Here is a 27,953-nt window from a genome sequence, read left to right on the forward strand (position 1 = left end):
GGGGACAAAGTGACATACCATGTATGGAGAAAACAGATACAAAGCCTCATGTAAGCCCGACCCCTTGGGTCTGGCAAAAAGAGGATCACTCTGCTCACAGGCTGTGAGGTATCGCTGCTTTATTGAAATGTAACACTATGATTACTAACAACAAGTATTCTCACTTTATAGCAACTCTCTGAAATACAGCATCAGAGCAAGCCAGTCTAGGTTGCTAAGCTAGAATGACAACTTGACAAGCCCCGTCCCAAGCCCTCCAGGGCAACAGAAGAAGCTCCCTGAGGTGTCATCTTGGACACCTCTTATACCCAGAGATGTTATTTTAAATGGTCATATAAGGATATGTGCTAAAGATAAAAGACACCACAAGAAAGATTATGCTGACTGATCCATGTACGTCCATTTGACCTACTCTTCATGGAGATGACAACGGGAGCCAGGCAAAAGATGCAAGTGTAGGAGAACATAACAGCTACAGTTAAGTTAGAAACAGCACTTTGGTGTGAGAGGTTGCTGACAATGCATTTAGAGTATATTCAACAAAGTTGAATATACTGTATGGGAAATAGATTATAGACATTTGACAGTCTATAAATCCTGCCATTATAGTATCCAAATACTATAGGCCAAAAGTCCCGAGTTAAAGGGATATTTCACTTTCAAATAAAATAAACATTTAAAAAATATATACAAAATAAATGAAAAAAGTAATGGAAAAACCACGGCCCCCTCACGCATTAGAGTATCCTACTAATGTGTGAGGGGGCCGTGATTTTGCCAAAACTTTTTTCATTTTCTAAAAATATTTATTTTTAATGTTTATTTTATTTGAAAGTGAAATATCCCTTTAAGCGTGCTCTACTGACAATTAAATAGTTTAATGAAAGGAAGGACGGGTGCCGACTCACAACAAACAGTCTTTAAGGCCTGAGAGACAAACGTGTCTGTTTGTTTGTCAGGCTGCTGCGGTGTATTAAAAAAAACAAAGTCAATGTATTCTGTGAGAGCAGACTGTTATGGTTGTTATGCTCATCCCTATTATTGCTATTATTATTTTCATAATGACTATACTATTTTAGAATTATTATTATATATTTGTTGGATGTTCGACTCCAGACCAGGTCACAACTGATCAAATAAAGTTCTCAAACTCACTCACCTTTAAGAGAAAAGTCGGATCCATGGGGAGACAACACAACAAGACCAAGCATCCTCCTCACAGACTCAGGCAACTTTCCCTTGATATAATCTGAGATGAAATGCAAACAAAGTGATAACATAATTACATAACATGACAGTGATATGTGGTTTTAATTGATGGCACACACACACACACACACACACACACACTAGAGCTGGGAGAAAAAACGATCTTGATAGTGAATCGTGATCAAATGTACGTTGATAAGGATGATAAACGTCAGCATTAATACTTGATATGGATAAATCAAAGCCTATAAAAGAGCAGAAATAAACAACTAGTCAGACTGCTGCTTTTGGCTTGCATTTCAAAGTACACGCTAATTTCCTACTGAGATGCATTATTTATGTTGAACCAGAACAGCTACCAGCGGAGAGGAGGAAAGGATGAGTGGGACAGGTGGACATTAAACGAGTGTTAAAGTGAACTATTATCCTCCAAAGGTGAGGAGATTGTTGACAAAACGTTACACGACTTCCATTATATCTACAGTAAGTGGTTTGGTTTCTGCTCAGTGCAAACCAAGAAGTGAAACAGTTAATGTTTTCTACCACCGACGACCATCCGAACGAAAATGAAAGGTTACCAACTTCCCATCCCAGCGACGAACGCACATAAATGTGGTTCTAACGTTAGTCCAACATGTGCCAGAGATGTTTTACCAAAACAACAAACTTTGCATCTTTTGCATCTATTGTTGAATAATATTATGGAAACTGATCGAAATTAAGGTAGGAACTCAAACAGTGCTGTCTCATCTTTGAAGAATGTTGTGGAAAGCTGGAAATTCAGTGTCTGCAATGACAGACAGAGAATCAAATACAATTAGATGCCATTCGACAGATTGTTTTATTGTAAAATATATTCTAAACCAAGTCCTGTTTGCACACCTAAGTTTACATAATGTATTGTATTTTTTACAATTTAATAGTATTAAGTATATATCTTTTTAAACTATATTCTATAGATTCATTCAGTGATTCTCAACCTTTTTAATTTCTAAAACTCCAAGTTTGATATGCCTTAGGCCACGGACCCGCATTTGCTCTGATTTCTATCTGTGGAACCACAGTCTAGGCTACACTGTAAACTCCTCTGAGTGAGTTCAATTCAGAGATTTCAGACTGGGTCCAAATGGACCATTTGGTTTATATTTGTGCACTCTCTGAGTTAACAGAAGGCTAAGGGTCCATTAAATGTAGTCCCATTTGTTCACACACAGAGTTAAATTAACACAGAGGATTTTACAATGTATATTGGGGTCCCAGTACCAGAGATAGAAAACATGTCAACAATCAAACATTTAGCTGGGGATCCCCTGGAACCCTAATTTTGAGAAGCAGTGAATGAACTCTAATGAACCATCTGGTTTCTTCAGGCTTTAGTCATTATCAGGAAACTCTTCAAGCTGGCAGCATTATTACATGATATCAAGATAAATATCGCTTATCGATCAATAAATAAAAAAGGTAATAATTGTTGCCATATCGCCCAGCCCTAGCGTGCGGCACACACACACACACACACACACACACACACACACACACACACACACACACACACACACACACACACACACACACACACACACACACACACACACACACACACACACACACACACACACACACAGCACTTAAAATTAACGGCAGTACAATGTGCGACAAACTAAAGATTAAATGTGATGTTTGCTGGTGAAATTGCATGTGCTGTACGTATAGCTATTGAGCAGTAACTCTGTAAGCATGTTGTATGTTATATGTAACTTAAAATCAATAGAGAAACGTACCACGGAATATCACACCCAGCACCACCGTTAGGAGTGTAAGGACGACACCAACAATAACACATCCAGTAATCCGCCTCACGACTGTATTTCCTTAAAAGAGAGAAAGAAAAAGATATAAACCCAGAGATGACAAGTGATAGGGGGGATTTGGGGGGCAACTCTAATATTTTACACTTTAATATCTGTCCGTCCATCCATCCATCCATTGTAACTACATACACATATCTATGGAGTCATTGGAGTGCATGTCATTTAAACATTTTTTTTTTTGTTATTCATTTTTTATTGATTTTTCAAATTACAGACAATAATGCATTTCAAGGAAACAATAATCATAAAAACATCAGTATCCCCCACCCCTCTCCCCCCCCTTCTTCCCCCCATCCCTTCCCACCCCGCCCTCCTTCCACATATTCACACAACACGATCACAACTTCATCGAATCAGTAGGTCTTTTAGATCAGATATCAAACTTGTCCACAGTGTTAACGTGCCCTGTTTGGCATGATTAATCCTGGCCGATGACAGTTCTAGGTAGGCAATGTCCAAGAAGCTCCTTAGCCAGTGTGTTTTGGATAAGTCATGTGGAGGTTTCCAGCGTTGGACTATAATCTTTTTGGCTGCTGTAAGTCCTGCCAGCCAGATTTTGCGTGACTTTACAGTAAGAAACAGTTTAGAGTCATCATTCAAAAGATGTACAAACGGATCCATTGGCAGTTGTACTCGCATTAAGTCTGTTAAAGTCCCCAACACATTTCCCCAAAACTCCATAATCCCCGGACATTCCCAAACCATGTGGACAAACGAGCCCAAGGTTCCTGGGGCACAGAATGTACAATACGGGTCAGGTGCCAGTCCCATTCGGTGCCTGATTCTGGGAGTTACATATGCTCTGTGACAGAACTTAAGATGTATATACTGATGATTTGGATTTTTTGAAGCACCAGCTACATTGTCCCAAATAGCATCCCAGTCCAATTCTAGCCCCAAATCTGTTATATCACAGTTCCAGGCTTTCATTCCTGCCGAGGTTGTATATTTTTGAGAATTTAATTGATCATATAAATATGACACTATTCGTTTAGGAGCTCTCTGAAACCAGCTAAGAATGGGATGGTCTTTTAACTCGTTACCCCAGGGAACCCTATTGGCCCTACAAACGGATCTCACTCTGAAGTAAAAGAATAGAGAATGCCTATCGACACCATATTTTGAGACTATATCTTGAAAATCTAGAATGTTAACCAAGCCATTAATATCTTGCAGAGTCCTAATGCCCTTCTCCTCCCAATTTCTGTTAACAAGTGGTCTTCCCCCAGACAAAATGTGGTTGTTATTCCATATTGGAGCTGCTTTACACCATTTACTTTTAAATCCTATGAATCTTTCTACTGTTCTAAACACCTGTAATAAATATGAAAAAATCGGTCCATAGTATAGATTACATTTTCTAGTAGAAATACCCATCAGGAGGAAATCCTTCAATTGTACAGGGGTTAACAAGTCACGCTCCAATTATTTCCATGAAGATGTATTATCATCCTCCATCATGACATTGAGACTTCTCAACACAAATGACCAGTGATACAGTTTGAAATTAGGACATGCCCATCCCCCATCAGATTTCCTGTATTGAAGCACAGACCATTTTATGCTCGGCTTTTTACCATTCCAAATGTATTTTCTTAATGAGGTATCCAGCTTTTTCCAATATCCCGCTGGGGGTGCCAACGGGACCATTGAGCTGATGAAGTTAATGCGGGGCAAGATATTCATCTTAACCACCGCTATACGCGCTGGTACTGACGATGGCAGATGTTTCCATCTACTGATATCGTCTTCTATTTTTGTAGAAACGAATGAAAAATTTGTTTTAGCAATAGCCGATAGAGAAACACTAATTTTGATACCCAAGTAAGACACTTCGTCAGTAACAATGATCTGGGGAGGAACGGCCACGTCACACTGATCCACATTCACAAGCATTAATGCAGTTTTTGATAAATTAACCTTACAACCTGAAAAGTACCCAAAATTCTCCAATATTTCCAACACAACTGGGAGTGATCTCTGCACATCTGCCATATATATCAGTGCGTCATCAGCATACATCGAAACGGAATGTGACGTCGTGCCCACCGTAATAGGAGAGATCCGAACACAGCTCCTAATCAATTGCGCCAATGGTTCGATGGATAAATTAAAAATGAGTGGCGAAATCGGGTCCCCTTGTCTAACTCCCCGTTTTATATCAAACAAGTCTGATAGGCCTCCTCCAACATTGACCCGAGCTGATGGAGTAGCATACAAAGTTCGAATCATGTTGATAAAATGGTTTCCAAATTTGAATTTTTCTAATACCTTCCATATATAGGGAAACTCCAAGCGATCAAAAGCTTTTTCGAAATCAATAAACAGTAGTCCACACGCAGGAGGAATCTTGCCTGTTGCACTCAAAATGTGGAGGAGTCTACGAATATTGTCAGCGGCGAGACGGCCTTTAATAAATCCAGTTTGATCAGGACTAATTATTTTCCCAATGACCGTCTCCAGCCTGCTGGCCAGAACTTTTGAAAATATTTTAAGGTCTGCATTTATCAAAGAAATTGGTCTATAATTTGCACACTCCAGGTGATCCTTTCCGGGTTTTGGAATAACTGTAATAAGAGCTGTGTTCAGGTCTCTATGAAAAAAGCCCTTTTCAATTGCATAGTTCAAAGTTTCCAACCATATCGGACCAACGACCTCCCAAATTGCTAAATACAACTCCACTGGGATACCATCTATACCAGGTGAACGGCCCTTGTTAGTATCTCGCACAGCTTTGAGTAATTCCCCTAATGAAATAGGCGCATCCAATTTCTCTGTGTCCTCTGATGTTAAACTAGGCAAGTCCAGTCCTTCAAAAAACTCTGTAAAGTCCTCCTCTGATGGGACACCACCCTCTGTATATAGGTCTTTAAAATAATCCTTAAATGTCTCATTTATTTCCTCTGTTGATGATACCACACCTCTTTTAACACATTTAATAGCTGGTATAGCCCTATTAGCTTCTTGTCGTTTAAGTGTTAGTGCCAGTAAATGGCTAGGCCTGCTGCCCTCTGCATAGTACTTGTGTTTAGTTATGTGAATCATGTATTCTGCCCTGCGTCTTAATAAATCATTTAATTCTGCTTGTTTGACTTTAAGCTCGTTTTCTATAGACAAGGTGTAGTTCCTTTCAAGTGTGTCTTCTAACTCCTTACATTGTTGTTCCAACCGGGAAATATTTTGCAGTCTGGTTTTATGTAGATGGGAACTAAACCATATTGCATTATTTCTAATAAACCCTTTCACCGTGGCCCAGACTACAGTCATATCCGCAACACTGTCCTTGTTTATAGAAATAAACTCAGCCAGTTTCGTCCTCAATTGAGTAATAAATTCTTCATTTTTCAACAAAGTGCAGTTAAACCTCCATCTTGAAGCCTTAGTTTTTATATTTCCGTAGTCAAATGAAGACATCACCGGGCTGTGATCCGACAGAAGTCTGGGTAAAAATTCTACTGAATGTACAGTGGACTGCAAGCCAGAGGAAATTAAAATGTGATCGATACGAGTAAAACTTTTATGCCTAGGTGAGAAGTAAGTGTAGTCCTTCACAAAGGGGTTGTGCACTCTCCATACATCCACCAGGTGGAGATCTTTTACAAAACAACTTAAGGCCTTAGATGCAGAGTCCTGAGCAGATGCCATAGATATAGAGGATTTGTCCATTTTGCCATCAAATACAGCATTCATATCTGAGCCGATATATAACTGATAATCATTTAACTTTAGAAGTTCTGCAGTAATTGAGGGGAAAAAGTCAGCTTCAAAAACGGTTGGTGCATATATGCTAACAAATGCAACTTTTTTGCCTTGAATGGAAGTACAGCAGAATGCCAAACGTCCCTTCCTGTCTGAGCCTATCTTATCAACAGTAATATTTATGTTGCGCCTTGATAATATCATCACTCCTTTTGTACGTGTACCATCTGAAGAGGCCACAATTGATTTATAGAACCTATTTTGAACTCTGGGGGTGTCTTCAAGTTTAAGATGCGTTTCCTGCAAAAGAGCAATGTCAATTTTCTTCCTTCGTAAGTAATCTAGGACCTTAGAGCGTTTTTGTGGTGTGTTTAGACCTCTGACATTAAAAGATACAACATTAAAAGACTCTAACCTTCCCATGTCATTAACCTTGCCTTGGATTTGTTGTGATTTGTTAGTGGAACTTAGAAGAGCCCTTCCCCCCACCCCCCTCCCCCCCCTCGCCCCCACCTCCCTCCCCCCCCTCGCCCCCCCCTCCCTCCCACTCGCTCCCTTACTTCCCCCCACCCCCCTCCCCTGACTTTGTAACATCAGTGAGAAACACTTAGCAACGTCTGCCACTGAACACTGTCTGCCCCCCCCCCATTATTAATACAATGGTGAAACCTTACCCACAGATACAAAATATATGATAGAAAAAAAATAACCTGCTTAATCCTAGGTAAACAACTCAAATATACGTATTCGTTGATACATACTTATTAACTATGTGACCGAAAAGACATTTACACCAAAGGTTGTCGTCACTCTCACCGCGGCTCCAGTAAAATAAACGGAGGAAAAAAAAAAAAAAAAAAAAAAAAGAAAGAAGAAGAAAATAAAACATTGGAGCACGGAGCCTTTCGGCTACCGTGGCGCAGTTAAAACCAAAACATACACATCTCTTCCAAGCTTATTAATAGTCCACCGCAAAAAGGAAAGAACATTGCATTTTAAAAAATAAATAAAAATACAGACGACGATTTACCTCGTATAGTCTTATCATATGCATTGTTCTGAACACAAAATATTATATGGACTGTAAAATACCTTCTAAGGTGCCTTGGTTTTCTTCAAAACAAAAACAAAACAAACAAGAGGAAAATCTATAAATAAATGTTTCAAAAAATCAAAAAATCAAACCCCCGAAAGACCCCCAGTACCATCGCTTGTCCGTGCCTGCCCACTCCAAAGCTCACCCATCTCCATTACGCATTGTCGTTGTCGCTCTCGTTGTCGTTCGTCGCCGCCTCCTCCTCCATCGTCTCGCCCTCCATCGCCGCTGGATCCAAGGCGTCCCTCGCTTCCTCAGCCGATCTAAATGACATCCTCCTGCCCTTGTAGTTAACTTTAAGAATGGCTGGGTAGACGAGATACGACTCGATGCCTTTTTGCCACAATTTGGTGCGTATTTCTTTGAACGCGCGGCGATCTTTCGTCGTACCGGGGCTGTAATCGGCAAAGAACAGCAGTTTGGCTCCCCCAGGTAGAGCCGGCTTGGCTTTCCGTGCTCCCTCCAGGATCGCCTGTCGGTCGGGGAAGTGTAGAAGCCTGAAGATCATCGTTCTTGGTCCCGATGTCTTGTTGGAGAAGATCCTGTGTGCCTTGTCAACGGTCACCACCGCATTACGCAAGCTTTTCATGGTTGGAATCCATTTAGGTAACATCTTTTGGAGATAACCCCTTGGATCGTCTCCTTCAGCACCGGCCGGCAAGCCGACCAATCTGACGTTATTTAACCTGGACCGGTCCTCCAGCTCGTTCAGCTTCTTCTGGACCCTAACCAGTTCAGCAAGGCAAGAATCATTGACCCCCTCGCCCGTGCGCACATCAGCTTGCAGGCTATCTATCCGGCTGGACATCGTGGCAAACTTTTCAGCGTGGACCACTAGTTGCCCTTTCAGGGACTTAAGAATATCGCCATTCTCTGTCAAACCTTTCTGTATGGGTTCCATAGCTTGGCCGATTGCGTCTTTTACGATGGAAGCTACTAGTCCTTGCCAGGTTCCCATCTGCGATTCAATTGTTTGCTTGATTAGCATAGCTATATCCCCCGTTAACATGTTAGCCTTCGGTCCGTCGCCTGGTCCTGGCTGTTTGGGAGGCGAGAAAGCGAATGGGTCGGATTGTCCATCCATAATGGTGAAGTTAAATCTTAAATTGTATCAACGTTTGAAAAAATTGTGGAAAAAAAGTAGTCTATGAGTCAAAAAATATATATAAAAAGAGGAAACTTATCAGCGCTCAGTGCCGTGCGGCCATCTTGCTTCGTGCCTCACGTGACCCTCATTTGTCATTTAAACATTGATTAGGAGAACTGTACTATTATTCTGTACATCCAAGGACCACAATGGAAATAAGCTCTCATATCAAGCTTTATTGTGTTTCATCCTTTGAACAGATATAAAAATGTTTATGTATGTTTATGCATAGGAATTTAATAACATTGACAAAATTCCGATGCATAAACATACATATTTTTTCTATCTGTCCAAAAGATGAAACACAATAAAGCTTGATATGAGAGCTTATTTCCATGTGGTACACTTTGCGTACCACTGTAGAACAGCGTACCACTGTTCTAACTGACGGCACCACCAGACACCCCATGAAGTATCATTTCTTTTTGGTCAATCAATAAATGTCTATCAATCAAAATGTGTGCAGTTGTAACTATTTTAAACACTTTCTTGGCAGTGTGACTGTAACATTGTGTCTGCTTTCTGAAGACAGGGTAAATACATGTATTTTCTGTGAACAGAGCCTGCATTTTAACACATTCGGCTGGAATATTTGTTTCAAAATATTAAATTAATGTTATGTGTATACACAATTCCTTTACATGCACCATTTTTCCTGAATGTATTTCTATTTTATTATATTTTTTACTTTATTTCGATTTTTGTAGGGCATACCTTGTCCCTATAGAATTAGTGTCTTCCTATTTTCAAACATATAATGTTTTAGGGGTTTTCAATGTTTTATTAAAGTGTAGACAGACAGTCTACACAGTAGAGATGGGAACAGATATGACATGAACCAAAACTCAGGTCCTTGTGACAAACAAGGAGCATTTGGTCAGTGTTCTAACTCAGTGGTTCTCAAACGTTTTCATATCAAGGACCCCAAATTAATATGTATTTAGCCATGGACCCAAAAAATGGTGACAGGGATCCCCATATAAGATTTGTGTTGTTAAAACGTTTCCAAAATATTCACAAGATTGTTTTGAAAATAGCAGATCTACTGTAGTTTGCAGATATGCTATTTTCTCTATGTAGGCTATATAGGATTAAAGTGGTTAAACAGATTTTTATTTATTAAACAAAATTAGCTGGAAACCCCCTGGAACCTCCTCAAGGACCCCTGGGGGTCCCTGGACTCCACTTTGCGTACCACTGTTCTAACTGACTGCACCACCAGACACCCCATGAAGTATCATCTCTTATAGCTGCAACCATGTAGCATCAACAGAGGTGATTATGAATTCATCTACACGGCTCAATTCGTTTTTATATTGTGTTCTAATCATTGAATCAGTGAGGTGTTCTCTGGCCTAGTAGCCTGTGAACTAACAACGCAATGAAGTTGTTTTATTGAGAGGGTTCAGGGGACAATAAGAATCACCCACACGTTTCAGAAAAGTGTCTTCTTCATGGTGTTCTCAAACACAAAGACACACTGACTATATTCAGTAAAGGAACCAGCCATGTAGAAAGTGGCAGAGGTCTACTCTATAGCGTCTACATGACCAGTGTTTTTATGTTGATGCTGTAATGCACTAATTACATTTATACACATTGTGGAGTAAACTACATACCTTCAAACGGGTTGTCACAGGGATCACTCTGATTCACACTGATTGGGTTTTTCATTTCACAAAATAAATGTTCAACCTTCTTGGTGGCATCGTTGGTGATAATCAACTGTGCAGAGTTCTGTCCAGAGTCAGACACCATCCAGTCCCCTTCATCTTTCTTCCAGCGATAGGTGACCGGACCTGAATCTGTGATGTCTCCTTCACAGACCAGTGGGCAGCTGGTAGATGGAGGTGAACGAGGTGAACAACGTGACTTGACAACCACTGATGGCTTCGGGACATTCTCTGTTGGGAAAAAGAATGAACACAGACTTGATACAAACATCTCTCACCAGGAGGCGCTGTTCTCTTTGAAAAACTTCCTATCTGACTAAGAAGATTCTATATGTCTTCTACTGAGTTTTTGTTGCATTGTTGCAACAATAATAAGGGCATATGCCTTGATGAAGACTGTCAGTCGAAACATGTTGACAGTTTAGCCATGTAATAAACCCAGATAAAGGCTCCATATCTGAAACGTTGGTTAGGGTTAGGAAGGGACTAAATCTAATCAGATCTTTGGATTAACACTAACCATAACGATTAAAAATGCACTTTTCACTACTTACTTCTGTGACTAAAAAGACAGGTAGTCTACATAAAAAACAGCCTTTACTGGACACAATTCATACTTACTGATGACATCAATCTTGTAAGTCTCACTCTTCAATTTGTCATCTAACACCATGAAGTAATGTCCGCTGTCTTCTTTGGTCATATCTCTGATGGTGATGAATCCTGTTTCTTTATTCAGTTGTGTGCGGCCTTTATATGTCCCGTAGACATATTCAACAGAGGAGCCCAAATTCCACTCTGCCACCGTCTCTACTTTGGTTGATTTATACTTGCATAGGATGAGAGTGACGGGTTGTATGTTAGGATCTGGAGGCAATTGAAGGCTTCCTTCCAATGGTATGTACTGTTGTTCTGTGGAGAAAATGATTTCAGTCAAATTAAAAAGATAATCACACACCATAGAGAATTGGCGCAAATGAACTCCATATGTTAATGCTTCTGTATTTTATGCATTGCATTTTTTCACTCTCTCTCTCATTATATGAATCACCATCACTAATTGTGAGGTGGTCATCCTACTGATTTAGACACATTCACTAACCCTTAATCTTCCGCATTATCAATAAAGAATATTTAGAAGAAAACATCCTTCCATTAATACTAACAAATACATTTTACATTTACTGAAAAATGTAGATTATGATTAGGGTTGGTATTTATTTATTTTTAAATAGAAATCGTTAATGGGAATCGTTAATGAATCAAACCGTTAAGAGGGAATCAATAAGGAACCGGAAGCGTTAAAATCCTAATGGATCCCAATCCTAATTATGAGAGAAGTACGACACATAACCATAACATTTATCCTTCACAAAAGGTCATACTTACTGATCACTTTAACCTTGTAAGTCTTGTTCTGCAGTCGGCCGTTTACCTCCACAGAATATACTCCACTGTCTTCTATGGTCATATTGTTGATGATCAACTTTACAGTTTCTTTATTCAAGTCTGTGCGGTCTCTATATGTCCCATAGTAATCCACATCAGGACCAAAGCCCTGATCCCATTCTGCTACCTTATTGGGGCCATGTTTCCACAGGATGCCAGTGATGGGTTCAGCAACAGAGTTAGTAGCTGGAAGCAATTCAAGGATTCCTCCCAGTTGTATGTATATCACATCTTGTTGGTCTGTGTGGAGAAACATATTTCAGTCAAAGATGAACAGTTAAAGCTGTCAGTAATGAGATTTAGTACGGTGAAGAGTTTAGTAAAAACGACTATGCCAGACTAAACATGATTCTACTCACCCTCTACGCAACATGTTCCAGCGGGGCAAAGGTAGGATTCTGCAAAGGAAAAGAACAACAGCCAAGTTTAGCAAGTATTTTGTTCATTCAGCGGTTAGGCCTAGTTGAACGAGAGGGACAGCACTAAACATAGGGTCTGATGGTATTGTAGTCAGGCCTATCCACACGTTTCCTAGGGAGCTTACAGGGGAAAAGGGTGTGTGTGAATTACGAGCATCACTTCCTGTTGTCAGTCATTCAATTAATTTGAGGGATCCGTGTCAGTCAACAATAATGTGGGAACACAACCTGACAGAAATCCATAAGTGTCTGCCTATCTACCCTACAAGATCTCCTTCCACACAGCTGATTCAAATGAATGATCAATGCTTATTATGAAGCGCTGAAGTCACTTAAGAAGCACCATTTAATCCCCATGCAGAGATTCAGGTGTCACAGCAGCAACAGAAGCCAGTAAGAATGAAACATGGACAGGAGTTAGGCTACAGCTAAGAGCAAGTGTCAAGAGATGAGCGTTCATCATTCATTTGAATCAGCTGAGTGGAGGGAATATGCAGACTAATGCAACCCTAATTCCCACATTATTGTTGACTGACATGGATCACTCAAATTAATTGAATGACTGACAACAGGAAGTGATCCCCATAAATCACTCAAGGCCTCATGGGACACTGGAAACGTGTGTGCAGTGGTTAATCCTTGTGAAATACTTGTATGGTGTACTGTGTGTGTGTGTGTGTGTGTGTGTGTGTGTGTGTGTGTGTGTGTGTGTGTGTGTGTGTGTGCGTGCGTGCGTGCGTGCGTGCGTGCGTGCGTGCGTGCGTGCGTGCGTGCGTGCGTGCGTGCGTGCGTGCGTGCGTGCGCTGCACACATCTCAACTACCTTAATGAATATAAGAAGAGAGAACTTGGACCTTTTGGGAAGTGGGCCGTGTCTATATTTACATAGGCCTACATTACATAGGCCTAATCACATTGTTCTCATCTGAAATATAGTGTAGCAAAATAAAAATTATCTTAAAGTCATCTTAAATCCTCCAGTGGTGCAGACAATCAAGGAAAGAATCACCAAGGCACTACAGTACATCTTTCATTTTGGTGCTTTGAGCAGCAAGGCAAATCACAAATGACCAAAGCGTGTTGACTGTCAGAAAACCTGAAAATCGTCACATTTTGTTACTTTGGATATTCTGCATTTGATTTGTTGGACTGCCTTCTTTTTTTTTATCATGCCTGCCTCACCTATACCTGTGAGCCTGTTATAGAAACCACAGCCTCTCTCTTCCTGGAAGGAGAGCGCATGCTGAAATAGAAGCTTTTTTACTTCTATCAATTATAAAACATATATTTTTTTAACTTTAAAAACAAAGTTTGAAATCTTATTTAGAATGACCAAACCTGCCAACCAATGACATTAATCAAGGTCGACAGCCCACAACTGAGCCGCAGAGCAAGTAGACAGAAATTATGCCATCTTATAATGAGCATAGTAAGGAGCAATTACTGTATATTAACCCATTAAAACCGGGAACAGACTTTAACCATTATTTTATACTTTGGCTATTCAAACATAGCAGATATACAAGCTTCTTCTTTTTTTTTTAATCGTGGGAAAATCTTTGAATATATTTTTAACTAAAATCTTGGAGATTCTACAAATCCGTGGTTCTCAAACTTTTTCAGGTCAAGGACCCCCAAAATAATATGTATTTAGCCACGGACCCCCATCTCAAAATATAGGGGTCTCTTCCTAGTGCCCAGTTTACCCGGTGCCCACTTTCCTGGTGCCCAATCTTCCCAAAAAGATTTCCCACTAGTGCGTACGTGGTGCCCACCTTTCCCGTATTCGGCTTCACGTATGTGTGTGTGTGTGTGTGTGTGTGTGTGTGTGTGTGTGTGTGTGTGTGTGTGTGTGTGTGTGTGTGTGTGTGTGTGTGTGTGTGTGTGTGTGTGTGTGTGTGTGTGTGTGTGTGTGTGTGTGTGTGTGAGAGAGAGTGTGTACGTCGGTGACGGACGGGACGGGCTATATTATTTATGATTCTGACGTTTTCAATCTACGAGTTGTAGGGTTCACCCCCCATGGACACAGGGACTTACAGCACTATAACCCGTAGACACTCCAAACATGTACAAATTGAAAATAAAGGTGCTTACCCCCACACCCCAAATGTTAACTGTCTCTACGCGGTAGTAGTTTAATGTAATAATCCATATCTTTCAATAAAGAAGTGTTTTAATGCCGTCTGTGGCCGAACACCCTCGTTTACTTCCTGTTTACATTGAGTGTAATTCCGGGTTTCACCAGATGGGCGCGTCACTACCACCCATTGGGAACTTCCGACAGAATCGGCCACAGACGGCATTAAAACACTTCTTTATTGAAAGATATGGATTATTACATTAAACTACTACCTCGTAGCGAGAGTTAACATTTGGGGCGTGGGGGTAAGCACCTTTATTTTCAATTTGTACATGTTTGGAGTGTCTACGGGGTATAGTGCTGAAAGTCCCTGTCTCCATTGGGGGTGAACCCTACAACTCTCGTAGATTGAAAACGTCAGAATCATAAATACGTCAACGAGAGAGAGTTGTATTCTACAGCTAGGCCATAATAAACATTACGCTTTTCATGGTTTTCAAGGCTACACAGAAACACAGTAGAATCCTCTGTTTACAAATGAAACTCTCAAAGTTAAATTATCACTCAATCACTCAAACTCATCATGTTTTCCTACAGACATAGAGGGTCAGGGTGTGTCCCATAGAGTTATATATCCGACCTAAAGTGTCTTCTCCTACCTGATGTCAGGATGAGTCCAGCTGCTGTCAACAGACAGATGAACCATGAAGCTCTGAGGAGAAGATCCTTCATGTTGATGATCTATAACTAATCATCAATACAGAAAACAACCCTAAAACATTCACATGCGAATAGACGCGATAATGGAGGAGAGAGATTCGGGATTATTTTCCGTCTCTTTGTCTCCTTAGACCTGCCTCTTCCTTTGGTTACTTGAAACTGAAAGTAAACCAAACAATAATTATGTTGTTTAAAAGAACAGTGTAAATATGGTTTATTTCGGAGGATTTCAGTGACAGCTGTTTAGTTTAGTTGTTAGAACTCACTAAAACAAACATGATTCATTTAATCTCTTAAAAGGTGAGATGTAACAGTTCCACTTCCATACAAATCATACCAATGCTGGATAAGCAGGAGTAGTGTGTAGACACTGGGTTGAGGCACCAGGGGGCGCAGTTCTTCAACATTTGGAGCAGAATGGTCCTTAATGTTATCGTTTTTGCTCTAGTTAGAATCAAGTTAGGACTCACTGGATCATCATCATCGGTAATCAAGAGGTTATACACTGCTCAAAATAATGAAGGGAACACTTCGATCCCTTAATTCTTTTGAGCAGTTTTTGTTAGCAGTATGTACACAGTTCATGAAAACTCAAAATAATTAAGGGATCAAAGTGTTCCCTACATTTCTTTGAGCAGTATAGTACAACTTACTTCCAGAGTTTCAACATCACTAAACTATCCATTAATCACCATCTAATAATCTAGATAAATACACCACCAAACTAATATATAATCATTTTCTGGTTCCACTACTTGTAGACTATGCCTAAATATTCAAAGTTCAATCAACCAGTTCCTTTCCATAATATGTAAGGTAGAAGAATATCCCTCTTATCTAGTGTTCAGTCAATAAAGTTAAATTGTACTCACACGTTTATACCAACTGTTATATTTATACTAATTAATAATAAAACCTAAAGGCCTACCTGCCAACATGTAATAAATCCTGTTTGATCAAAACACAGGCACCATTAAAACAATTAAGGTGGACTAAGTGATTTATATTTATTTTATATTTTTAATTAAGAGTAAAATTCTGCATTCCCATAACAATCATTGCTATAGATTGTTAGTTCAGTAACAGGGATGTCTCTTAAAGGAGGAGTTCACCCAAAAAATGACGTATTTTCTATCAATTGCACACCCTATGAAGCCTTGAATCCATGGATTCTTTTTTGTTTTTGTCGCATTCCTAAGCTAATAATTTGATTCCCGTCTCCTAATCCGGTAGGAGACACAAAGTAGATTATTTGTGTCTCCTACCGGAAATACACACGGTCATCAAATTATTGTTTTAGGAATGCCACAAAAACAAAAATTAATCCATGAAATCAAGGCTTCATGGGGTGTGTAATTGATAGAAAATAAGTAATTTTTTGGGTGAACTCCTCCTTTAAGTAAATAAAAAAAATGTTCAGGTCGGGTTCATTTCATCCAATCAGGACAGAGAACTCACACACAGTACACATGATAAACAAGTGAAATTGGAATGATGAAACAAATAAATGAGCAGACAAAATTAGAGCTGGAACAAAAGCTGATAAGTGATCTTTGTACGGTTCTCTCTCCTTAGTGGATGACATTTGTAACCCACCTGAAAATATGTTTTCTCATTACTAAAAACAGCTGGAGAGATGTGGAGAACTCTGTTATGGAACAAATATATAGCAATATATATGGAACTCTATAGCAATGATTACTATCGGGAAATAGAGCTTTAACACTTTAACAAAAAAAACGTTTTGTTTTAAGCTATTCTCAAGTCAAGTTTTATGAAATACTTCCACTGCGCAGTTTACAAGTTCATAAAATGGATTACAATAGAATAAGATAACACTTTTTATTTTAATTTCACTTGCTGTGATAAATGATACAGCTGTGGCAACATTGCAAGCAGTGAAATAATTGTACTTAAAGCCTCCGGAACAGTGTGACGACAACACAAATGATAATAAAAAAGCCACAGTAATAGCCAATTTTGCAAAACAGAATGAAATAGTAAAATGTAATTAAATTGCATCTACACAGCCATATACAGTTGTATTGGTTGCATTGTGACCTTGGGTTTGTCAGTCAGGAGGTCCAGGATTCAGTTGCACAGGGTGGTGTTGAATTCTCTGAGCTTGGTGATGAGCTTGGAGCACACAATGCTATTATACTGTATTGCATTCCTCACTTAAAAAATTGATGGTGCAAACACTGTGTCCTTAAAGCAACATTAATAACCACACTAAGCCATAATATTTGGTGGTTTGTATTAATGTGATTATGGGTTTAACAGTTTATAAATCTGTACAATAAAATGTTTCAGATGTTCTCATTTTCACTAGTAATTACTACTGTTTAACTTCACAGAGCAGAGCACTAAGCTGCACTTTCATCAACGACTTCTCACAGATCCAAGCTTTTTTATATGAACACAACAAATTAGTCCATGTTCCTTTTTGGTGCAAGTATTCTGCACAGTTCATGTCTTTGCTGTCAGGCCGTTCATTAAAAGGCACAGTGACCCAGTACCTGCAGAGTAAACAATGTTTTTAACCACATCCACTCACTCACATACAGTGACTTTGATAGAATTAAACTTGAAAACATTTATAAAATGTCTCACCGTGTTGCTGGCGTTCCATCGACCCACGTCCAGCCTCCCTTAGTTTTGTTCAGACCAATCCATGATGCTCCATCCCAGCGTGAATTGGCCTTGTCCAATTCTCTGACGAATACCTGATAATTTGTCAATGATTGAATGAAAATTCATTTTCTCTAATACATTCAGGATTTCACTATAATTAATGAGGGATTTGGATGATGGACTCCTGATACACTAACCTGTTCTTCTTCACTGCTGATGACCACCAGATGTGCTCCTGTCTTCAGACACTGTTCTCTGCTTTCCTCCCAGCTTTTCTCTTCAGTAGATCTGTAATAACAGCTGCATCCAAACTTCTGCCATCCACTGGAACACGACTTGACTGAACACAACAGATCTGTGAAAGAAAGATTTTAGGTTTTCTGCACCTGCTGCACATTGCACTACAGACGTAACATAATCTTCAAAATATCGTAACCCTGAAATATTTAAAAATGATGGTGAAATGAAATCTATTTAATCCAGGTTTTCTTGTATATATATATAAATACAATAAATGTACTAATACTTTTACTTGTACTTGTAAGTATTTTTAAAAGCATATACTTTTGAATAGTTAAGAATATTTAAAAGCAATTACTTGTACTTTTACTCAAGTAACATTTTGACTGAGCAACTTTTACTTGTAGTGGAGTAAATTTGACAATTAGTATCTGTACTTTTACTCAAGTACTGGGGTTGAGTACTTTGTCCACCACTGATAACTCTTAACTGCTGTGCTGCCTCTGGGCGACTGAATTTCCCCGGCAGGATCAATAAAAGGTATCTATCTATCTATCTATCTATCTATCTATCTATCTATCTATCTATCTATCTATCTATCTATCTATATTAGCAGAGTCAGTAAGTGATAGTAGGACATTAACTGTGTATCTACATTTTGATTAAAAAAAAGGAAAAGTGCATTTTTATGACAATGGTGATAAACTGGCAATGATGAGGGTTTACTAAAAGTTTGTACCATTACATCCCTGACAATAACAAAAATCAATCATTATACATTAGTATTCCATCAAAAAGGTGTACCTCCCTCACCTGCTGTGTCTCTCTGAAGCTGGTATACTTCACTTTTTAACTGGTCTCGCTCCAGGGTCAGGTTGTCACAATTGGTCTGTCCCATAGTTGGTTTGTCATTGGCTGAATTACCTGCAAAGGACCAAAAGATGACAATAAACACAGTTGTTGCTACTGTTCATAATGAGGTCAAGCATCTGTGCTGAAAAGGAGCTTTGAGAAGAAAAAAACATCAATATTTCAGATCAGGTGTGTTTTGATGTGAATAGGTCTCACCATGGATATTAAAGTAGCCAACGAGAGAACCGAAACAATAACACATGTGAAGCATGGTAGGGTTCTTTTGTGTGAAACACAATTCTCATATTAATGTTGTAAGTGCATGAATTTGACCTTTGGGAAGTTCACATTTTCCTAGTGGTCGGGTTGGTCTGTGGGCTGGGAGAAAGTTTCTTTATTGTTTTTAAAGATTAACATGAAATTAAATATGATAACTCTCTCTCAAAAACAGACACACGTGACATGACCCTCGCACATCATTTGTCCAGCAAGTTACTAGTTACGCAGAAGATGCTGCAAGAAATCCCATGGATATTGTTTCATGTACTGTATCAAGGATGAACAGGCTGGCTTTCATTTTACGGGCAATCGATCGGCACTGGATTTACGATTAAAACTGCAGCCACTGGGGTGACATGTTTCGATAGGTCATTTGGTTGTTGTCTTGCTTGGACAGTAAGAGACTAGTTCAATTTACAATTTAGGAATTTGGCAGATGCTCTTATCCGTAGCGAGAGCAGACTGAATAACATGAAACCTAGTCAATAAAGGACTAAAATGGTCACGTCAGAGTGCAAAGAAATAAATGAACCCATTTAAGGGAAAAACTGACAACAAATGTATGTTGTAATTCGGGGGTCGACAACATTTGTAACATGAAGTGCCATGTTTTTATTTTCTTGTTAGTCAGTGTGCCATATCAACATTAAAGGAGCATATAAGTCAATTTCCGTATATTCACTCTGCGTCTCACTGGTGGGCTATGGACAGTTCAAAAGTCTGCCTGCCAATGACATAAGTGATGGGGATTCCAAGTTAATAAAAACTACAGACAAAGTGGCTCCTAACACAGCCATTTCAAGACAAACATAACCAAAATAATATTTGTCTGTCCATGTGGGCTGGAATGCCTGAACATCTAGCCTATTTTAGCTTTCATTTCCATGTTTTGCCATCGTCTCTGAGCCAGAACCGCAACAATGTGATTGTGCAATCATTGCAAGCTGGCGTGTGACAGTCTGTGAGGTGTACACCAAACTATATAAGATAGGCAGCATGGGTAGTAGGAAAGATTACGTGCAGGAGGTAATTTGCATGCAGATTCAAGAGTACTTAAATGAATTTAATACATTTAAAAATTATGTATTTTATATATATTTATATATATATTTTAAAATCTTATGTCAGTGTGCCAGTGATTACCCTCCCCCATGCCAATGGTGGCATGCGAGCCTAAGGTGCTACACCTGCCAAGCTAACTACTTTATGTTGTATGATTTCTGTTACCACTCCTGCCCCTGCATCTGATACTCACAGTCCATGACCTTGTCTACGGTTCTCACTGTGAATATAGCAAACAGCAGCGTAAGAATCACTGCACACGCTCTGACGATGTCTCTCTGGATGGTGAGTTCTCTCTGGAGGTTGAGTTCTCTCTGGAGGATGAGTTTTCTCTGGAGGAGGTTGAGTTCTCTCTGGACAGCTGGAGGATAATAGAATAGAGTCAAACTTTAATATGATCAGTTTCATCGTTTAATTTCAAAGAGTGTACATTCATTGGTAATTTCTGACAACCAGTGGTATATAGTACCACTTCTCCCTTAGACCGATGACCAACTGCCCCCCCCCTCCTTTGACTCTCAATCTCACCCCATTGTTTTTTCCGACTGTTTTTCTGTATTTTGTGATGATATTGAACTGTTTGGTGTTACTTTATATGCTTATGAATTGAGTACCAAGGACCCCAATGGAAACAAGACCGCAGGGACTTTTTTGGACGTACCTTTTAGACAAAGTGTGACTGTACTTGTGCTGTTTTTACATTTCTGTCTAATAAAATATTCAATCATTCAATAGTTAACTGATCTGGTGCAATGGACTCTTCAATGTCTGCTGAAAAGTTAATATGTCTGATGCACACTTATAGTTGAACATGTCTTATGCTGTACAATCTCTATGGCCACTCCACGCTCTGTGCAATTGTGACTTTATCTAAAATAGCACATGATGAAATTAGAGGCAAAATAAAACACAAGGAGGAACAGGCTTTAATATCTATGTTTCCTTTGATTGTCATTTATTCAGTATAGTGGCATGTCCCTGTAACCATTGGTAACCATTACTTGAAATATTGGCTGACAAGCTTCTGTAGCAATGATGTGAGAAGAGAGAAACACAGTGTGTTAATGTGTACCTTGATCTCCTGTAACCCCCTGTGAGCCAGAGCTGTGTTCTCTCAGACTGTCTGCTCCTTCATTCTCCACGTTCTCCTCCTCTCCTCTCTCCTCCTGCCTCTCCCTCCTGACTCCTCCACCAGACCTCACACGTGTTGATGTGCCTGGCAGGTCAGAAGTATCTGTAGACATCTTAATGAACGACACAAACAAAGTGACTCAAGTTAATTAACCATGTGAACCCTAGTGTCTCTGTTCTGACTCTGAGCCTGACGTAATAGGTGAACATTTGGCGAAAATAGCAGATCTACAAGCTCACAACATATTGCAATGCAAAACATTGTGAGCTTGTAGATTGGCTATTCACTCTATTTGACGTACAACAAATAATATAGGGTTTAAGTGGTTAGTAAAAGCATATTGTTGCTGTCGGGTGGAAACCTTGTATGTCCAAAACAGTTCTATCTTTATTATTAACACAAAAATAAAAATAAACATCTACAAGTTACCATCTACAAGTTAACAATGCATGGTGATGCGTTGTTAACTTGTAGATCTGTTATTTTCCCTACTTTTTTGGGACACAAAAAGTCGTATGATGAAGTAGAGTATGAAACATAAAAAGTTGAAATATGGTGATTCAAGGATTCTGCCCGATAGCGACGATATGTTAATAATGTACATATTAATATTATGCATTAAGTGATTAAAAATGTTCTAAAATGTGTTTACGTAAATGTTATCTTACTTTGTCCAATATCTGTGTAGTCCTACATTGGGCTTCAGTGTTGCACAATAGACTGAGCTGCTGTCTGTTCTAGTCTCGCTTTAACACTGTCAAACAAAAGCAAGTGGTTTTGGACACTTGTGAGCGTGCATGCATGCATGTGCCCACAAACACTGTGCAGAATAACCAATAGACTCTTCACCACAGAAAGCCTTTCAGATATGTGTGAAATCCTGGGCGGGGAAAGAGAATGAAAAGTAAAAGAAAGATAAATCAGCATGAATTTTATGAAGAGTTCATAATAGTGGTGACTCTGTGGTATTGTATATAATAATGATGACTAGCAATGTGTGATGTTAATTGACAAATCATGATTCTGAAAATTAGGTGTAGCACAATGTTTACCTTTTTTATTCAACACAGGCCTTGAATTGAATGAGATCTCATGCCATACGTCAATTTTAAGGCTTTGACCAAGAGCCAAACCACAGAGGAGCTTGCATGTTTTGAATAGTGTTCATAGAGTGCATCAGCGTAGTTAGATGACATTTTTAATTCAGTTAATTGGGTTAATGCTGTGGTGACCTTTGTAGTTGCTACAGCTAGAAAGTGTCAAGCAGCAAAATCCCTGAGTGAGTGATGTGTTAGTTTAGTGACATTGAATACTCACAGTGCACGGCCAGGCCCATGATCACAACCAGCAGCATTTAGACACAACATCCTCAGACCCAGAGCAACGACTCTGAGAGGCTTTCTCACTGTTTTAGAGCACCGTCCTGCAACTGAGAGTACAGCTAAAGTGAGACAAAAAACAAGACTGTAACGTTTGACTTTCACATCAAGGAATTATACTGAACTGACCAAAATATACACTTTATGAAGTGTTTATTTACACTTTATGCAGTTTTATGAATGAATTCTGACTGATATGTTTGTGCTGCAACAGGAACGACAATGCCTTGTTGCCTTTGAGCAATAATGGTTCCACTTTGAAACAGAAAAATGTCCTTGACAGCAATTCACAACAAGGAAATCTACAAACACTTTCTCTCTCTCTCACACATAGACAACATCCTTTAGTGTCTGGGGATGTTGTGTCTCTCTCACACAGAGAGAGAGAGAGAGAGAGAGAGAGAGAGAGAGAGAGAGAGAGAGAGAGAGGAGGTGGAAGCTATACGATCATACACTCATCATAGAGGTTATGATAAGTGTCATGATGGAAATTCACCACAGCACACTACCCATGTGTGAGATTAATAAAGTATTGATTGAATACACAACAACCTTTTGTCTATTTTAGTTTAGACGTTTGCAATCATCGGGAACACAGTGTTCACTCTACAGCAGGGTGTCTAAAGTTATACAGAGTGTTTATGCATGTCGTTGTGGTTTTCATTTCCTGATCGAGAGGCGATACTGGGCTGCTTTTGCTAGATGGAAACAGGATGCTCGTCTCTGTGCTTAAATGTGGCCTCTTAGAATTAACCCCTGACACACAGCAAATTCTTAAAAGGATCCCTGGCTAATAAGCCTAATGTGCCTTAATACATTATAATTAAAAACACCTTAGATATTTTATCTATTTTAGAAATAGTTCATCTTTTCCTCAAGGGGGACAATGCCTGTCGCATGTTGATGACGTAATTTGTCCATGTGTGGTCCAGCCCTATGGAATTTATGGAATGCATGTGCTAATAAAAAACGACTTAATACTTCCTAAGGTTAATATGAGCATCAAAACAATATTTTAAATATATTTTATTTGCAAATGCAGCTTACTTTGTGATGGGTGTTATCCTCCTTGAGTAAAATATTAACTATTTCTAAAGTAAATAGTACAATTTTAGTTATAGAGGGCAATTATGATGTATTAACTTAAGGCATAAGGCTTATTAGCCAGGGTTCCTTTAAATAATGTCTTAACAATAATCTGTAAAGCATACTGAGAATAAACTGAGCGACACCGTCAGTCCTTTGTGCCGGTAGAAATTTAGACACAACCCACGCCCCCATGCATTCTGTTCCGTCCTTGGATGACTATTCACGCACTCTGCCCCCTTCGCTCATTGGCCCCCCCCCCCACCAACCACACACACACACACACACACACACACACACACACACACACACACACACACACACACACACACACACACACACACACACACACACACACACACACACACACACACACACACACACACACACACACACAGCTGTTCACAGGGGCGGCAGAGGAAATTTCAGAATGTCATATTCATATTGGGATCACACATTGACCACAGCAGTTTCATCGCTGCAGAATGCAAAATTGTTATTATTGTTTTTAATACTGTGAATGCATGACATTTGACTGAAAATGCTAGGCTATTGTACGATTTTTACAGAAATTACAGCTGAATACATATTAATTTACAAAACATTTAAACATTCTTGAAAGCTACTTTGTGTGCATGCTTTTATCTGTAAAGTTTATTTTTGTATAGGCCTATATATTTAAATTGTCCTCACGCAGTACATTGTGCTCAATGTAAAACAGAGCATATTTAAACTGTTTTGTGCACAAGGAACAAATATATTGTGTAAAACATGGTGAAGGTGCAACAGCAGCAAATGTACCAGAATCTGCCTCAACCTTCTGTAACTGCAGCCATGGATGTATTAAGAGAAGTGGATGAGAGATAAAAACATGGCCGTCCATTCATTTCACTGAATCACTCCGATCACTCAGTGCAGCTGTAAGGAGGGGAGGGGGGGGGGCAGGGTGGTTATCTGGAGGAGAGACACATGAGAACAGGAAACAAGAAAAAACACACAACACTACAGCCCTAACAAAGAACAATATGGCTGACTTGACACATCAAGCACATACTGCTCATAGTCATCATCACCTTCTTTACGTAACTGGAACAACACTGGTTGATGTTATGTAGCTTGTGATGTGACAACATTTACAGTTTTGTGATGTGAAATATTCTATACATCTATTTCTAAATTAGATAAACCAATTATTTACAAGGATCACCATGGCAATCGGATTGAGCAGGGTGTCAATCAGAGACCTTTTAACTACACACACATATAGTGTCTGTGTGTGCACGCACACGCACATGCAACACAATCAAAATCAACTGCCTGAACAGTGCTTTTCAGGAAGTGAGCTATAGTGCATTTGAGGCCAAGAGCTACCTCAGTGCTGTTTAGTTTAACTTAGTTCAGTGGATGTATTATGATCTCATAGGCATTCTGTTACTCAATGCCTGCACACCCTGCAGGCAGGAACACACAAAACAACACGTTTGTGTAACAATTGAAACTTGCAACTACTACTAGGTCGGATACTAATAAAAATGCAGAATTAATTGACTCAATATACATAATTATATTATACTACCGGGGCTGTTTCACTAGGAAAGACCAAGCATCAGACAAAATAGGTTTAAGGTTGTTTATTGAATAAACCCAGGAGTATGGTCGTTTATGGGCGCGTCGCATGCGTTGCATGGGACGTGCGGCATAAACGGCCATGGATGCAGAGTGCGGAATGGCAAGCGTGGAGTGTGCGGCTTAGATGGCCAAGGGCACGAACAACATCTTACGCTGTTGTGGTATTGTTGTTTATGTGAGCGTCGCATGTGAGGCATGGGACGTGCGGCATAAACGGCCATGATGCTGAGTGCCGAATGTTCATCTAAGGTCATCACTACACGCAAGCGTGCAGTGTGCGGCTTAGATGTCCAAGACACGAACAGCATGGGGGGTGCTGGCATGGTCATCTAAGGTCATCACTACACGCAATTGTGGAGTGTGCGGCTTAGATGGTCATGGGCAGGGATATGACATTCTGGAGCGCGTGGTCATCTAAGATCATCACTACACGCAAAGCGTGGAGTGTGCGGCTTAGATGGTCATGGGCCCGAGAATGGCATTGGGGTGCCGGCGTGATCATCTAAGGTAGTGTGCGGCTTAGATGGCCAAGGGCATGGGGGTGAGTGCCGGCGTGATCATCTAAGGTCATCACTACACGCAAGCGTGGAGTGTGCGGCTTAGATGGTCAAGAGCACTGGACATGGGAAGGCAGGTGTGATTAAGAGGGGGCGAGGCCAAGGAGGGCGATTCCGGGGGGGGGGGGGGTCGTGGACCCAGATACTTTGGCTTAGGGGTCCGAGGCATTAGCCGTGCAGAGGTAGATTAAGGGACCCCTCCTGGAACCTGTAGAATAGGATAGAAGTAGAAAAGCAGAGGGAGGGAGGGAGGCTTACTGGAAACTAGCACACCGCCGTTTTTGGAATCTGGGTTTAAATACCCCGGTAGTTGGCAGGGGAGGAGTTGTCGCTTGATTGGAGATGGGCGAGTGGTTGGCACGGGTTGGCACGGGGTGGAGTTGCCGGTGGCTGGTTAGAGTTGTGATTGGTTGTCTTCTCCTTGGTCAAACCTCCCGAACATCAGTTGTCCCAACTCCATTTAAATATGACGCTGTGGTATTTGTATATCGTACTGCTGCGGGTGTGTAGATGATGATGTTGTGTGATTTCAAGAGAAGTGCATTGTGTCATCACTCGGCCAGGAAAAACAAACACTTGTTTAGAACCGTACAGAACGTTAAAATACAATACACTGTGGAGGCTATGAATGTTTCTCAAACTCTCTAAAAACAATGATTTTGAAATACTGAACACACATTAAGCTATTTTATTCTACATAACGTGTCCTGATGTGACCTTTGCTTTGATGTGTGCACTGAGCTGAGAGCAGCACCTCATTCTGTTTCCACTTTGAGATAAAAGGCGGAAATAAATTGACATCCATGCTCCACAACAGCAGTGTGTTGAGAGCACAGGGATACAGCACAGGGATATTCATGAGTATCCTTGACCATAAAAAAAAAAATTGGTGGCAAAAAGCATAGATTTCTCTGGCCTTACGTACCTCTCATTTCGGGCATGGATTGTCCGGGTTTCATTAGGTTACTGAGAGGGACTGTGACTGTGGGGGTGCGTCACACCCCATTTAAGGAGATGGCATCTGCTTCTCTGGTTACCATGGTGATGGAGAAAGTTGACAGACCCGCCCAGTTTGTTGTGATGACCAACTCTCTCCAGTGTTCCAAGAAAATATGTCTCTGTACTGCAGTCTCTGCCATGCCTTCGGCCTGGCGGAGACAATTATGAAAAGTTCATAATAGTGGTGACACTGTGGTATTGTACATAATAATGACTATCAATGTATGATGTTAATTGACAAATCATGATTCTGAAAATCAGGTGTAACATTGTTACAGCAGAGTGTACGTGTTTTGAATAGTGTTCATAGCGTGCATCTGCATAGTTAGGTGAAAAATGAAATTCAGTGTTTGGGTTAATACCGTGGTGACCTTTGTAGTTGCTACAGTAGAAAGTGTCAGGAAACAAAATCCCTGAGTGAGTGATGTGGTAGTTTAGTGACATTGAATACTCACAGTGCACTTCCAGGCCTAATGAAGGCCACAACCAGCAGCATTTAGATACAACATCCCTAGACACAGAGAAACAACTCTGAGAGGCGTTCTCATTGTTCTAAAGCTGTCCTGCAACTGAATACAGCTACTAGTTGTGCAGCAACTGAGAGACACAAAAAACAAGACTGTAAAGATTGCATTTTTCACATCAAGGAATTATACTGAACTGACCAAAATATACACTTGTTCAGTTTTATGATTTAATTCTGACTGATATTTCTGTACTGCAACAGGAAAGACAATGCCTT

General features: G+C 40.0%; 2 protein-coding genes across 4 annotated transcripts in view; both read right to left on the minus strand.

Moving 5' to 3' along the window:
- Positions 1-15,468, minus strand: part of LOC308080254 (NACHT, LRR and PYD domains-containing protein 3-like) — a 64,899-nt gene extending 49,431 nt beyond the window's left edge. The window contains exons 1-7 of the mRNA XM_080422030.1: positions 15,302-15,468; positions 12,504-12,542; positions 12,085-12,384; positions 11,317-11,607; positions 10,642-10,926; positions 2,991-3,080; positions 1,160-1,249 (exon numbers count right to left, since the gene is read on the minus strand). Of these exons, the coding sequence (XP_080278156.1) occupies positions 1,160-1,249; positions 2,991-3,080; positions 10,642-10,926; positions 11,317-11,607; positions 12,085-12,384; positions 12,504-12,542; positions 15,302-15,374 (1,168 nt within the window). The 5' untranslated portion in view covers positions 15,375-15,468. The remainder of the gene's footprint in view (positions 1-1,159; positions 1,250-2,990; positions 3,081-10,641; positions 10,927-11,316; positions 11,608-12,084; positions 12,385-12,503; positions 12,543-15,301) is intronic.
- A 1,722-nt stretch (positions 15,469-17,190) lies between these two features.
- On the minus strand, positions 17,191-27,148 carry LOC308080273 (CD209 antigen-like protein 2). Of its 3 annotated transcripts, XM_080422068.1 has the most exons (11): positions 27,138-27,148; positions 26,471-26,705; positions 24,828-24,944; positions 22,879-22,990; positions 22,230-22,441; positions 21,502-21,673; positions 20,623-20,790; positions 19,050-19,160; positions 18,194-18,351; positions 17,976-18,088; positions 17,191-17,881 (listed from the first exon to the last, which is right to left on the minus strand). In XM_080422068.1, exons 6-11 carry the CDS (start codon positions 21,671-21,673, stop codon positions 17,701-17,703), a joined length of 903 nt encoding a protein of 300 aa, XP_080278194.1. In that variant the 5' UTR covers positions 22,230-22,441; positions 22,879-22,990; positions 24,828-24,944; positions 26,471-26,705; positions 27,138-27,148; the 3' UTR covers positions 17,191-17,700. The 3 variants fall into 3 exon arrangements, with proteins under 3 accessions (XP_080278194.1, XP_080278193.1, XP_080278192.1); XM_080422067.1 differs by lacking the exon at positions 27,138-27,148 and having other exon boundaries at positions 26,515-27,074; XM_080422066.1 differs by lacking the exon at positions 27,138-27,148 and having other exon boundaries at positions 26,471-27,074.
- Positions 27,149-27,953: the final 805 nt, after the last annotated feature.

Source organism: Gymnoscopelus braueri, assembly GCF_963280865.1.
Source record: "Gymnoscopelus braueri genome assembly, chromosome: 24".
Taxonomy (NCBI): Eukaryota; Metazoa; Chordata; class Actinopteri; order Myctophiformes; family Myctophidae; genus Gymnoscopelus; species Gymnoscopelus braueri.

Excerpts from the sequence above, each read along its gene's own strand:
- LOC308080273 (XM_080422068.1), bottom strand. The coding sequence starts at position 21,673 with ATGTCTACAGATACTTCTGACCTGCCAGGCACATCAACACGTGTGAGG. Across the intron at positions 20,791-21,501 it reads GGGGGTTACAGGAGATCAAG|CTGTCCAGAGAGAACTCAAC; the intron begins GTACACATTAAC and ends ATTATCCTCCAG. Across the intron at positions 19,161-20,622 it reads CGTAGACAAGGTCATGGACT|GTAATTCAGCCAATGACAAA; the intron begins GTGAGTATCAGA and ends GGTCCTTTGCAG.